General features: G+C 36.6%; 1 protein-coding gene across 1 annotated transcript; it reads right to left on the bottom strand.

The window, feature by feature from the left end:
• Positions 1 to 296: 296 nt before the first annotated feature.
• On the bottom strand, positions 297 to 16,132 carry LOC309605459 (oocyte-secreted protein 2-like). The gene is made up of 4 exons (XM_082341333.1): positions 11,063 to 16,132; positions 5,500 to 5,678; positions 4,337 to 4,440; positions 297 to 2,659 (listed from the first exon to the last, which is right to left on the bottom strand). Exons 1-4 carry the CDS (start codon positions 11,214 to 11,216, stop codon positions 2,455 to 2,457), a joined length of 642 nt encoding a protein of 213 aa, XP_082197459.1. The 5' UTR covers positions 11,217 to 16,132; the 3' UTR covers positions 297 to 2,454.

Here is a 16,132-nt window from a genome sequence, read left to right on the forward strand (position 1 = left end):
CAGAAACAACTAGTTTTTGTGTGTTGATTTTGTATTCTGCAACTCTACTGAATTTGTTTATTAGTTCTAACAGTTCTTTGATGGAATCTTTAGGGTTTTACGTATGTTATGTCATGTCATCTGCAAACAGAGACAATTTTACTTCTTCCTTTCTGATGGATGCCTTTTGTTTTTCTTGCCTAATTGCTCTGGCTAGGACTCTCAGTATTATATTGGATAGAAGTGGTTAGATCTGACAAAATTCAACATTCTTTCAAGATAAAAACTCAACAATTAGGTATAGAAGGAATGCACCTTAACACAAGCGACAAGCCCACAGTGAACATCATACACAACGGTTGAAAAGCTGAAAGCTTTCTCTCTAAGATTAGGAACTGATCACCAATAGAGGCCAGTTGTGCAATACAGGCAAATTATTTAATCTATGTTTGTTTTCTTATCTGTGAAATTGGAATAGTAATACATAAGTCTTTGGGTTATTAGGATTAAATAAATTGTTGCAACATGCTTGAAACATTGCCTGACACACATTAAGCCTTACAAAACGATTACCTCTTAGTTGTATATACATATATACCAAAGATAGATACCCGTTATGACAATTTAAATTCATGTAGACAACTGTAAGCAGCATTTTATTGGCAATAAGATAGCAGCACTTTAAATTTAAAAAAAACTAAACAGGGCTTCCCTGGTGGCTCAGTGGTTGAGAATCTGCCTGCCAATGCAGGGCACACGGGTTCGAGCCCTGGTCTGGGAGGATCCCACATGCTGCGGAGCAACTGGGCCCGTGAGCCACAACTACTGAGCCTGCGCATCTGGAGCCTGTGCTCCCCAACAAGAGAGGCCACGACAGTGAGAGGCCCGCGCACCGTGATGAAGAGTGGCCCCCACTCGCTGCAACTAGAGAAAGCCCTCGCACAGAAATGAAGACCCAACACAGCCAAATAAATAAATAAATAAATAAGTAAAATAAATTTTAAAAACTTGCTATCACTACACATTAAAAAAAAAAAAAAAAAAAACTACGTTGGCAAAATTTATTTCCAAAAGGATATAGCATCCAAAATGTACATTCGATAAGCAATTGACACACAGGGAACTTTACTCAATACTCTGTAATGACCTATATGGGAAAAGAATCTAGAAAAGAGTGGATATATGTATATGTATAACTGATTCACTTTGCTGTACAGCAGAAAGTAACAAAACATTGTAAATCAACTCTACTCCAATAAAAAGTAAATAAAAATTTAAAAATAAAAAAAATTAAAAAATTTAAAAGTTTTTATTGAATAACAGATGGCACACTTCAATTTTCATAATTGATATAAGAACTCTCCCCCAAATCAGGGTGCTCTTTGGTGTATTACATGGGTAGACTCCCTGTTTAGGGGAAAGAGTATAGCATAATAGCTGGTGATAAATGACCATCCAGTAAATTGCTCCAAAGTGGCAGGATGATTCCATGTCGACCTCTTCAATCAATTATTTCAAGTGTGGAAGAATAATATCAGAGATAAAGGAAAACCTGACCTCTAATTCCAGTTAAGGAAGTGGTTACTTAGATTCTAGACTATAAATCTAATTTCCTTCTTTCATAAGCAAATATGAAGTATATTCAATTACTTTTAAGACTCAACTTTACTAATTAATTAGGAAAGCCCACACAAGTTAAACTATCTTCATATAAAAGGACTTTGGGGCTTCCCTGGTGGCGCAGTGGTTGAGAATCTGCCTGCCAATGCGGGGGACACGGGTTCGAGCCCTGGTCTGGGAGGATCCCACGTGGCGCAGAGCAGCTGGGCCCGTGAGCCACAATTACTGAGCCTGCGCGTCTGGAGCCTGTGCTCCGCAACAAGAGAGGCCGCGATAGTGGGAGGCCCCGCGCACCGCGATGAAGAGTGGCCACTGCTTGCCGCAGCTGGAGAGGGCCCTCGCGCAGGAACGAAGACCCAACACAGCCTTAGATAAATAAATAAATAAATTTAAAAAAAAAAAATAATAATAATACCAAATAGGAAATTTTAGTTTACAACATATAGCAGCTGTAAGTTGTTGTGTTTAAGATACAAACCAAAAAACAAAACAAAACAAAACAAAACAAAACAAAAAGGACTTTGGCTTCCCTGGGAGTTAGTATGTTAAATTTTAGTCTCTGGCACATTTTCATACCTATCTCTATTTTTTTATTCTTCAAAAAAATGTATTTAGAAAATATTTATTGGAGGTTTATATCAATTAAATCCTGTTGTCATTGAAGACCTATTTCTGAATCTACTCTACAGAACTAAAAATAAAATTTAATGGGTAATAGGATTATCTGATAGTCAACATTAAATAAGACATATCCCTAATAAATAAAAGTATCTAAAAATTCACCTTCACTGAATCAGGAACTTCACTGAATTAGGGGTTTTAGGGATCAGATACCTAAGGAAAGGTTTATAGCAATTATTTTTGTATAAAAGCATTGTTTTTCCAACAAAATTCATGAGCCCAATTTCCAAGTTTCAATTTCTCCTTAAGTATGGAGTCAGTTTGACTAGAATTTAATAATCCTAACTCTTCTGGTGTTGTCTCAAAATCAGCAATAAAGGGACTGGGATCCAATTTTATTTCATTATCTGTAGAAACTGGTGTAAGCCACACTGATTTCCTAAAGAGAAGAGAAACAAAAAGCAGATAGGGTTGGCATACTTGGTACCAGGTCTTTCTGAATCTAAATTTGGGGCCAAGCTATTTTTTTTTTTTTTACCACTGTTTAACATCATGATCATTTTCAATATGGTTATTTAGGGGTACCTGCACCCTCTGGATAATAGATGATTTGTAATACTTGTCTTAGTAGAGTACCAAAGCACCCAGTAAAACAGACTTAGACAAATGGATCCTAAGAACAGTAAAAGTTGTCAAAAGCTTAATGTGACCCAGTATACTGGTGACAGAGGTGTGTTGTGTGTGTGTGTTGTGTGTGTGTGTGTACAGCAGTAAAGCTCATGCACCAAAAACCTAATCATATACCTTTGTTGGCCTAGTCTTCATTTTTAAGAAAGATAACTGCAAACAATATAATAATTTTACAATCAAAATAGAAATGCCTTAGTCATCACTATTAATCTGGTAGCCTATGGAGAAGCAATAGCCCGAGGGGATTAGGTTAGAACTTTTTACATTACTCTAAGCACTGGCCAATATATAGGAATGAAAGTGTACGTGTGAGTGAGTGAGTGAGTGAGTATGTGTGTGTATGTGTGTGTGTCTGTGTATCTCTGTATGTGTATGTGTTTGTGTGTGTGTATGAGTGTGTGTGTGAGTGTGTGAGTATGTCTGTATGTGTGTGTGTGTGTGTGTACACAGAATCAACTGTTAATTTCTATTCAGGTGTCAGCTACTCCCCAGAATATCACTGAATCTCTCAGCCTTGGTCTTTCCTTAAAATAAGTTAAAGGGAAGATCAAGAGTATTCAACAATGTGGTTGTACTTAATGCCACTGAATTATTCCCTTAAAAATGGTAAATTTTATCTTATGTATATTTTACAACAATTAAAAATACCAATTCTCCCTCACCCCCCAAAAAGGGACTCTGATGATGTTAAAAGATATTGCACATTTGCTCTGAGCTCAAAATTCTTTTTTCATGTCAGCTATTTCCATATATTAAACAAGGATAAAATTTTTCCTTGTGGTTTTCAGGTGGTTTCTCAGATTTTTCACTCAGATTTATAACACTCAGGGTAAATATTTCAGTGGCACGGTAAAAGTGTATTGGGATATACTATTCCACTTGGTCTCAAAGTTCATGTGGAGTCCTTTTGGGATTCAGCCTCTCGGTTCCACAGAACTGCAAACAAACTGCATTTAATGATAGGCTGATAAGCCTTTCCTTTCATGTATGTCCATGAGTTAGTATTAAAATGAAGAATTGGTTTTCTCTTAACTTTTTAGTCATTTACTCTCCTAACATGGAATTGAACCATAAAATATGTTAGAAGAAGAGCATTACGAAGGAGAAAACACTGAAAGATAATATCATGTTTGATTCTTCCACTTACTAAGGTGACTGAGGATTTGCTTTAAAGTTCAGTTACTGTAAAATAACCTAGTTACACAAGATTATATAATGTTTTTATTCTAAAATGAATATTTTAAAATTGAAAATTGAAAATAAAAAAGTACTCAAAATATTTTTAAATGCTAATTTGGTGTTCATTTGGACATATGCTTATGAGCGAGTCATGTTATAGTCTCTAAAATCTACGCTTCTGCAGAAGCACATGGTAAGTAAAGGTGAAACTAACATATTCAAAAGGAGTATGGTCTATTGGACTCACCTAGGGGCAGAACATTCCAAAGGGATTTTCTGATGGTCACAATGTATATTCCTAGGGTTAAAGTACACCTCTGTTTGAAAAACGAGAGTATCCTCCGAAACAACCTAGGAGAGCAAAAAGGTTAAGTATAAGATATTTCTAGTAACAAAGGGGCCCATGTACACATTTGAATAGGAAGTAGAAAACGTTCAAGGTCTCAGAAATGGCTACTGTCACTTTCAGGTACATACGAAGGTCTGACAACCCACTGGGACACAAGAGGAGTATTACCTGTAAGAGTGAACTTAAAGTACCTGGAAAAAAATCTTAACAGTACATAGGAGCAAACTGAAACTGTTACTCAGAGCTATCTTTATCATGCATTAACAAAAGGTTTTCAATAGTTCTTCTGAGAAAGATGATTTGGAGATCAAATAACAGAGTGGTTTAAAACATAAGCTTTGGAGGGGAATCCTCCTGTTTTGGCATCTAAACTACCACCAACTGGCTGTGCGTCCCTGGGCAAATTATTAAAGCACCTTCTGAAGTTCTAGCTCCCTCATTTCTAAACTAAAGACAACATCTAATTCATAGGTGACAGTTTTAAATAGGCATTGACCTCAAATACTTTTATAGTATGACTATAAATTGTTTAAATTTGGGAATCTATGAAAAGATAACACCCCAAGATAACAACACGGGTTTAAGATTTGTGCCTGGCAAAATAACTGACAGAGACTTTATTCCAGTAAAAATCTAGTCCCCATAGAGACACACATCCTCAAAGAGCATGGGTAAATTCAAATGATCTATTGTTGAATATGAAATACTTTCCCAGAATTGGTGACCTCTCACATTAGGAACATTGAATGGAATTTAAAACTATCTCCTGAGATTTAGTGAAATACAATAGAAGCCTAAAGACAACTTCAAATCAGTTCACTAACCAGTCTGGAAATCCGTGCTTTAAGTCTTATGCACAAAGAGGACTCAATATTCAGTGACCAAGTATGGAACTGTATTGCCGTCTATCCATAAATTACTCTAACTAGAAGCAAAATTTGTTCTTAAACAACAACAAAAAACAGGACAATAATTTTAGCACCAGGCATAAAATTGTGAAAAAAATATCTAGGTGTGTTTTTTGTTTTTGTTTTTTTTAAACAGATAATCATTATTCTTACCTTTGTCCTGATTCCACAGTCATGCACAGGGTATATAAAATCATAGGCATATGTTTGTATCCGAGTCACAGGGCAACCCGATCCCAGGTATAATTCATCAGCAAATATATACAAATTGCTGCTGTATGCACATGGGCTTACAGAGACCATCAACCAGTCCATAGAACAACTTATTTTCACTGCAGAAAGAATCATATGAGAAAATGTCAGATGTGTATTTATCTTAAGGGGGAGCGCAAAGAACATCCAGCTATGCCCTTTGTGATAAATAAAAGATGTTCCTTTCTCTGGCAAAGGTTATCATAGCTTAAAGAACAGCATGTAGAGGGTTTTCATATTACCACTACTTTCCAAAATATCTGCATAATTATAGCCTCAAATAAGTAAATTTCAGTTATTTCACAGGGAAAAAATTCAATACACAAGAACAGCATTATCTTTTAGCCCCCTGCCTCCTCTTAAAGAAATTAGATTCCAAAGAGGATGATACAGTTAGGACTACACATAAGGAACAGAAGTAAACTGCAGTACATTAGAAGAGGAGTGATGTATTCTCTGTAATACTTTTCAAAGAGGGAAAAGGAGGAAGGTTGGTATGGTAGAATCCACATCTAGAGCAACCAGAACCAGAAACAATCATAGCCACAAGAGGAAATAGTCTGAAGAGAGAAAATCTACTGTCTGGGATGGAAGTTTTATGAAAATTTTAATGTGAAACCCATTCTATCCTCTACGTTGAGATCTTCAGTAAGTCATAATAATCACTATTTCTAATTGAGTCATTTTCCCTTTGGAAATGAAGTAAAAGTGTACTGGATTCTGACTTAGTGTGCTAGACAATCATTAACCAGAGGTTCTTAGGGGATGACCAGAGTTAAATTTCATAGGTCCTTCTATTGTTCAGAAGGAAAGTAAAGATTTATTAGCTTTAGTATTTAAAGATGCATGATAAGTAGTCGGGGGGCGGGGCGGGGGGGTAGAACCTAATAAACTAGATGGTAAAACTTCCAAATCGGAGAAGAACAAAATAGAATGAAGGACAAAAATAAGCAAATTTCAAACAACATAGAAGGAGGCAAAAAAGGAAAAGATAAAAAGACAAAACAACAAAAAACAAACCAAAAAAGACAAAAGCAGTAAGATGGTTGCAATAAATTACAAAGTAAAGGACTTCCCTGGTTGCGCAGTGGTTAAGAATCTGCTGCCAATGCAGGGGACACGGGTTCGAGTCCTAGTCCGGGAGGATCCCACATGCGGCAGAGCAACTAAGCCCGTGCGCCACAGCTACTGAGCCAGCGCTCTAGAGCCAGCGAGCCACAACTACTGAAGCCCGCGTGCCTAGAGCCCGTGCTCCGCAACAAGAGACGCCACAGCAATGAGAAGCCCGTGCACCGCAACGAAAAGTAGCCCCCGCTCCCCGCAGCTAGAGAGGGCCCGTGCACAGCAATGAAGACCCAACGCAGCCAAAAATAAATAAAATTTAAATAAATAAATTACAAGTATACTAGCAACAATAATGTAAATGAACAAATGTTCAAATGTAAATGAAACATATTGTTAAAAAAAAAATGAATGAACAAAATACTCCAGGCCAAATCACCAACAGAATGACGAAATAAATTGTAATGCATTTATATAATCAAATTCCATAGAACATGGAAAATAAATTATAGTTACACCTATAAACATATAAATCTAAAAACAATTGTGAGAAAGAAGCAAGTCACAATGCACACCTTATATATCTATTGACACAAATGAGAAATAAACACTTAAAAGTGTTTTTTTCCAAGCAAACAGACTATTCTTAGATATCCAGTATATATCCTATATTTATTAAGGTATTGGAATCATAACCTGAAACATGACTCGATCTCATCTGATACAGCCTCCTCGTGTTTTACAAAAGCGAGAGTAACAGGGTTTAAATCTTATCTTCTTATTTTGACATTAATATAAGCAACTGTAATACAACCTATCATCAAAGCTAGAATAAATACTTCGAACATGGATTTTATTTCTTAGTTTTCTTTATATTCCCAGTAAAACAGAACACAGATACATATATATATTTGAATCACAGCCCTTGCCGATAGTAGTACCTGCACGCAGGACTTCTAGATGAACAGAAATTGCAGAATTTCTATTTTAAGAAAGGAAGGGCAGGAAAGTGAAAGCCTGACTGGTAAGCCCACCTTTAGGAAGACAGAGTTCTTGCTGCTGGCCGGAGGGGTTTGAATTCTGCAGACACGCCTTTATTAGCTTAACAGAAGCTGGTAGACTGCAATACAATATATTCATGAGTCAGTGAAGGCCACCAAAAGCGAAGATTTACAGTCAGCTTGAATATAAGTTCTGCCAATTAGACTGATTGTACTTGGAGCCTCAGACCAAGATGTAAACCGGGCTGAAATGGTTAAGTTCACTCCAGGGGGCAATTCTACCTGGTAACTGGAACTTAAGCTACAATGGGTTGGGGTGACGTTTAAGACAAATTTCCTAGACTCTCGTTGGTCTCCTTAGTTACTACATATGTTCTGAATATAGCCACAACCAAAGCATTTGCACATCAATTCTCTTTGGAACCTAACAAAACCCAGAAAGTAAACGAAGGTAGTATCCTCTTGTTCCACAAATAAGTAATTCAGTCACTGCCGAAGTCTGATCAATGCCTCCAGTCCCCCACCAGCATGTCTTTAAAGGCAGAAGGAAAAAATGAAACAGCAAAGCAGCAATAGGAGTTTGACTCAGGTATGATAACTAGCTATTATCTCCTACAGGAAGAATATAAGGTGATGAGTAAATTGGTAAGGGGTTCCAAGTCTAAAGCCTTACTTAACAGCTGCATTTAGAGGATATCTGGTGAATGAGTATGTGGTCAGAAAAATTATTAGGAGGCAAGATTTTCTTCCTAATGCAATTTAGATGACTTGTCACTGATGCCAATCTTGATAATACATTATGTGCCAAACATTATAATTGGAGTTTATATATCATCTAAAAATTAATTATTGGTACATGTGCTGTAAGACACAAATCATAATCATAATTGACCTCGACCGCATACTCTTCACAGATTTACTTAGTAAACTCTTCCTCTATGGTAACTATAGAAATGCTAAGAATCAGGTAATTTTTCCACAGCAAGAACTCATTAAATTCTTTCCCTGTAGATGAATCTTAGTTTAGGAATTGACAACAGTTGGTCATTGGAAGAAATAAACAAGTGTCTTTAAAAATGACCATCTGATATATGTAGCTGAAAAAAACAAAGACACGAATATGAAAAGCTACATGCACCTCAATGTTCACGGTAGCATTATTTACAATTGCCAAGATATGGAAGCAACCTAAGCATCCATCAGCAGAGGAATGGATAAAGAAGATGTGGTGTATATATATATACAATAGAACACCACTCAGCCAGAAAAAAGAATGAAATCTTGCCATTTGCAGCAACATGGATGGACCTCGAGGGCACTATGCTAAGTGAGATAAGTCAGACAGAGAAAGACAAACACTGTGTGATGTCACTTACGTGGAAGCTAAAAAATACAATGAACTAGTGAATATAACAAAAAGAAACAGACCCACAGATATAGAGAACAAGTTAGTGGTTACTGGTGGGGAGGGGGCATATAGGGGTGAGCAAGTGGAAGGCACAAACTATTGGGTGTAAGATAGGCTACAAGGATGTATTGTACAATATGGGGAATATAGCCAACATTTTGTAATAACTATAAATGGAGTGTAACCTTTTAAAATTATTTTTTAAAAAACTTAAAAAAAATGACCATCTGCCATCAATATTTTAGTATCTCATACTTCTCACAAATAAGCCTAACATGACTCTGAGTAAGCTAGTCATGTGTCAGAGGGGCTAATTGTCATTTACTATCTTCTTTTCTATGTGGCAGTGCTCATTTACATAGCCATTGCAAAGTAATAAAATAAGATCACACAACGAAAATAGCTAGTCATCCAAATCTTGATGAGGAAAGTTCCCAAACCAGTCATAGAGACCTAGTAGGCCTTGGAGGACATCCAGGATTCTCTTAAACACTTTGGAAAATCTGAATCTTCCCAGCATGAAGAAATATTTCTACGATTAATGAGTGAGATACCTCCAGCACCATTTGAGCCTGGAAGTTCTTGGTTTTTAAGGATAAATCATCAAGAAAGTAAGAAAATATAGGGAGATGTTTAAGAAAAAAGTAGGCTTTGGAGAAGGCAGGTGTTCTACATCAGTGATTGTAACCTCCAAATCACCTCTCTCCACGTGTTCGAAATATTGTTCTAACATCAGCTAGAGAAGATTACCAGGGAAATCCTTCCTAAATGAAAAAAGGTTCCAACAACTGGATTAAGACAGATTCAAAAGGGTAAGTGGATATGGACATACAGGAAGTCCATGCTTCTGGCTTCACTACTTATTTTTCATACTAGTTTTAGGGTCAAGTTTCAGTTTGACATTCTGAGCTTGTGTCTCAAGTAGCTGAGAAATTGTTTGAGCAAAAGCCTGAGGAACATGCATAGCTGTGCATACACTGAGGTAGGATCTTCCTTGCACCCAAGCATCATGTACCATAGCCAGGCCTGGACACCCTACTCACCCCACCCAGATAACTGGAATTCTTCTCCGACTCATAGGTCACTGCTCTTTCTCCACATGTGTGGAACTAAATGATTGAAATTACTGAAATGCCAATAATTTACTGCCACAGGGTGAGCTGCAGTAACCTAGGCATTCTGAAAGAGTCATCTTAGGTAAAATGGAAAGATCAGAAACTAAATGTGGTCCTTGTTCAGAAAGGGCTTATAGGCCAAATGGGAAAGAAATTCACATATCATTTCCCCAAAAAAGACCCCACTTCAAGCAGAAGGAAACAGGAACATCCAAGTGACTTTTAAAAAAACTTAGAGAACACAAAAAGTAATACTGAAATGCTGCCTTAGAGTAGTTGAAATTTAGTCTGGCCTTGAAGCTGGGAAGCATCTGGATAACACAAAAAAATGGAGAATACTCCAGGTATAATAGAAAAGATATTTGAATCAATTTATAGACAGACCAGACACTGATTTAGCTTTATCCTATTGGCTTTGCAGAACTGCTGATGCATTTAACACGAGTGAAGGTCAGATAGGATTTTAAAAAGAACAAAAGAGCAGTATCATCATCAAGGGGAAATACAAAGGGTCTGGAAGCAGGAAGGTCAGTAAAGATACAATCAAATACCTTACAATACCACCAAGTACTGGTAATTGGCAGTGAGTTCAAAAGGGCAGCCTAAAACATAGAGCCAAGGACTATTTCTGAAGAATCTCTGCAAATGAGGATTCAGATAGAAGATCATAACACAGAAGAAAGAAACATCTCAGACATTTAGGCAGAAAGTTAAAATGTGTCCTCAATATAAAGACTCAAGTCCAGTTGGCCTGAAAGTATTTCTCTTCTAGCAAATGGTAAGATCAGATCTCTATAGGGAGTAGAGCGCCTGCTTGGAAAGATGGAAGGCAGTCATTCTGAGTAACCCTCCAAGGAAGCATTCTCTAATTCATTTACCGTTGATGTTCTCAGCGCAAGGCCAAATCAAGGCAGCAAGGAGAATCAAGATTTCTAAAGCCATAGAGACCTCCATGTGAGCAGACCCCCAGTACAGGACTTCTTGGGAAATAGGAAGTGGTAACAGCTTAAGTGATTTTATATGGCATCCCATGCTCAGCTGCCTTCATTTTGCTACTTAGTTAGATCACCCATGGGGTGGTTTCCACAGTGTCAACCAACTAAAAGCTGAGACTCTCCTGATTACCCAAACCCTGATGCTCAAAGAGGCCTATCAGGTGAAAAGTGCTAATTGGTAACTGTGTGTGCCTGAGGCCTGTTAAAATCATCTGAGAAGCTGGCAAGGCACACACTTCCAAAAAAAGCTAAAGCATAGAACACTGTTTTCACTAGGTAATTTTCAGGTGTCATCTAATATGCTGAATAACCTAAATCATACGTATTTGAAATCAAAAGACTATTATTTCTTAATTTCTATGGGTTTGGCTGTGGAAGAATCAGCAGCAGAGATGATAAAGTGACTTTAATCCCTGAGACAGAGACCTAAAGAAAAACCGTCTTTCTTGACCTCAAGAAAATCCACAAATTCATCTCTGTTAATTCTTCCATAAATTGTTCTAGTTCATCTAGTCGGGTCAAGCCTTAAAATTATTTCCTTATAACACAAGATATACACACACACAATATCATAAGGGTAATATATATATATATATATATATATATATATATATATATATATATATATATTTGTCCTCGTGTTTTATATACATATGTATATATAATTTTATATATAATAAACATAAATTCATTTTAATAGTTGGAATAAAAGTTCCAGCTAAAGGTTTTTCTTGTATTTTCTAAAATGTCAATCATGACATTTTTAGTTTTAAAGTGAACTTGGAAATCAAGGCTCACAGTAAATAAACTACAAAGAATCTGAGTTGAAGGCCTGTCATTGTTTTTAGTGACATCTGAATTATATTTTCAATGTTACAATCTGCTTTCAAATAAGCACGTGCACAGGGCTTCCCTACATGTCACAAAAAGGACTTTCGTTTCCAACATCACGTCCTCTAACGGAGAGTGAAACCCCAGAGCGGGGACTCACACAGTTCCTGCATCTGGAAGGCCTGGAGAACCCAGTCACCAATTACAAAGACAAAAGAGAGCTGAAGAAAGACAAAGATAAGTCCACATTATTATTTTGTCTTTCATTTTCTTTTTTTTAAAAAACTTTCTCCTGATGCTATTAACATTTCTTTCATCTAAAATTCATAAACTTTACATTTATCTTCCAAATCATTCCAATATAGGCATCTAATATTTTTTTCCTAAAGGCACCTGTGTCTACTAGTTAAGAGCTTAATTAGAATCATAGACTAATTTCTCCACTCTCAGTTTATGTAAATTTGGGAAAGTTAAACAAGTTAAGGCTCACGTTCATACTCTGTAAAAAGGAGATAATGATACTACCTACCTTATAAGTTTGTTTTGAATATTAAAAGAGATAAAGGTAAACAGTCTAGCCAAAATTAATAATGTACAAAAAAAACATATAACACATGACTATTTTCCTCAAACTTGAGCACAGTTAATTCCAGGGTTTTATACAATGTTCCTGGGACTACTCAAAGCCACAGAATGAACAAAGTCCATTTTTCTGAAATTCCAATTTTAATTCCAAATTTTGTTGTGAAAGGATAATGGAATTTCAATATAACTTTAATGTAAAATGGATAGAGATAAGGGAGAGATAATATATAAATCTTATTTTTAAGCAATTTCTAACTTAGAGAAATGTTGCAAATATACATAACTTATTTTTTCCTGAACATTTTTGGGAGTAATTTGCTAATATGATACTCCCTCATTCCTAAATATTTTAGAGTATATTTCCTGCAAATACGGACATTCTCCCACTGCAATGATTCTCAATATGTTGTCCTTGGATGCTGTGGGCCCACAGGATCAAAACTCTTTTCATAATAATGCTAAGACATAATATGCCCTTTTCACCATGTTGACCTTTGCACAGATGTATAAAAACAATGGGGGTCAACACCACTGCCTAAGCAAGAAAGGCAGTGCCACCAAGCTGTGTTAGTCATCATTGTATTCTTCACCACCACACACTCACAGTAGAAGCCAGTTTCACTTAAGGATCAAAGCAGTAAAAATTATTCATTTTATTAAATGTTGATTGACTCTTGAGTATATGTCTTTTTAATATTCTGCATGATAAAATGGAAAGTATGAATGAAGCGCTTCTGCTGTGTATCAAAGCGTGGAGATTATGCAATTTATTGTTTGATTTGTGAGCTGAACACAACCTTTTTTCATAGAACATCATACTTACCTGCAAGAACGACTGTCAGACAAACATTGACTATTTGCACTTGGGTTTTTGACAGATATTTTTAGAAACAGAATGAAATATTGGCTGGCACTTCAAAGAAAACAACTGACAGTTTTTGTATCCAATAATAAAATTCAAGTTTACAAGCAAAATTTAGAATTTTAGAAAACTTGCGTTCCCCACATTCAGAGTGCAACTGTGATTTTTTTTTTGTATTGCATAATGAAACATGTTAACATTTGGAAGTTCTGCATAACTGAGTGAACCAATATTTTCCAAATAACCAATGCATACTGTGATACAAGCATGCATGTGTAAACATTTCATTCAAAATACAAGAGAGATCAATGGATTTTAATATAACTGAGTATGAAATGTTCATTGATATATTTTCTGTTTCCACACTGCAACTAACCTTGAAGAACTACCTTTTGTAGAGAATTAGTGGTATCAAACAATAGCCACAATTATCTGAAGAGTATTAAAATACTCCTCCCTTTTCCAAATACATATTTGTGTGAGGCAAAGTTTTTTCCACATACTTTAACCAAAGTAACATATCACAAAGTCTTAATGTAGAAGGACATATGAGAATCTAGTGGTCTTCTATTAAACTGGACTGGAGACTTGCAAACATGTAAAACAATGTTACTCTTCCATTATTTTGGAAAATAATTATTTTTTATAAAATGCTTATTATGTGAACACATGACAGGTTTATTGCAGCTATTTAAATTATTTAATAAAGATTTTTAAATTTTACTTTAATTTTTAATATGTAATTTGCATAGAGTAAACCCACATAAACAAATTTCTTTGGAATTCTCAATATCTTAAAGACTATTTGGTGTCAGAGGTCCTGACACCAAAAGTTTGAGTATCATCAAAATCAAAAACTAAATATTAACATATTACTGGCCCTAATCTTCACACCTCTTTCAAATTTCCCCAATTGTCTCATTAATGGCCTTTATAGCAAAAAATAATAATAAAATAAAATCCAGTTCAGACTCACATGTTGTGGTGCATGTAGCTGTCATATCTCTTTATTCTCCAACATTTCTTCAATCTTTCCTTGATTTTTCATGACCTCGTCATTTGTATGTTGTACATTGCACTCAATTTGTGTTTGATATTTCTTCAACATTAGGTTTGCAGGATTATCACAGCAGTGGTGTCCGGTTCTTATGGCATCCTATCAAGTGGTGCTCAACTTCAATTTTTCCCATTACTGATGATGCAAATTTGGTCGCTTGATTAAGGTACTGTCTTCCAGGCTTCTTCACTGTAAAGTTCCTCTTTCTCACTTTGTAATTGATTTATATTTTATGGGGAGATACTCTGAAACTGTAAATATCCTGTTCCTCATTAATCTTTCAACTTACTTGCTTATATTAGTATACACTTGTGATTTCCTATTTTATTATGTAGATTATAACTCTTTACTATCATTATTTATATTTATGCTCAAATTATTTCAGATTTGACCAGGAGGAGCCCCTTGAAATAGTTCCTATATAATTTTGACATTTCTGCAGCATTCTTTGAGCACTTTCCCAATTTTTGGCACCAAAAGTTGTTCCTGGTTTAACTTGTACTTCTCCTGCCCCAGCCCTGGTGTTGGCTGTTACTCCATGGAGCCCTGGTTTAAGTAGAACATGGTATTTAGGAACTGAGATGTGGGTCTAGATGTGATCATTGTTATGGAGGGTCACTATTCCCATGGCCTGTCTGTGGATAAAACTACAAAAACAGACGTATGTTTATATGCATGCTTAGGGAGACACCTGCTCAGGTGGGGATGATTGGCGTCTCTGGCGTTTGAAGCCAACGCTCACAACACTCGAGCTCCACGCAGTAGCAACAGGAGGTGGCTATGAAGTTATCACAGGACTAGGGGAAATCATCTTTGGGGATCTTATGAAGAACTTCTTATGCCGTGTGGCTGACAGGGTCTTGGTGCTCCGGCCGGGTGTCAGGCCTGAGCCTCTGGGGTGGGAGAGGCGAGTTCAGGACATTGGACCACCAGAGACTTCCCGGCTCCACGTAATATCAATCGGCGAGAGTTCTCCCAGAGATCTCCATCTCAACGCTAAGACCCAGCTCCACCCAAAGGCCAACAGACTCCAGCGCTGGTTGCCCAGTGCCAAACAACTAGCAAGATAGGAACACAGCCCCACCCATTAGCAGAGAGGCTGCCTAAAATCATACTAAATTCATAGACACCCTAAAACACGCCACCGGACGCGGTCCTGCCCACCAGAAAGACAAGATCCAGCCCCACCCACCAGAACACAGGCACGAGTCCCCTCCACCAGGAAGCCTACACAGCCCACTGAACCAACCTCACCCACTGGGGGCAGACACCAAAAACAACAGGAACTACGAACCTGCAGCCTGCGAAAAGGAGACCCCAAACACAGTAAGTTAAACAAAATATGAAGACAGAGAAATATGCAGCAGATGAAGCAGCAAGGTATGTGCATGCTTAGATTTACGTAATTTCTATATCTGTTTCTATAACTTGAAAACCATGAGTTCAAATTCAAATCTCCAATTTGAATTCAAACCTATATGGTTCATTTCAGGTTTTTTCCTATATTTTTAAATCCCTTCTCTAATAGTGAGAAGTCTGGCTTCCATTATCTTTAATAAATGAGCTTTTCAGAATGTTTGAATGTGTGTAGATAGATAGATAGATAGATAGATAGATA

Source organism: Balaenoptera borealis (assembly GCF_965194805.1).
Source record: "Balaenoptera borealis genome assembly, chromosome: 11".
Taxonomy (NCBI): domain Eukaryota; kingdom Metazoa; phylum Chordata; class Mammalia; order Artiodactyla; family Balaenopteridae; genus Balaenoptera; species Balaenoptera borealis.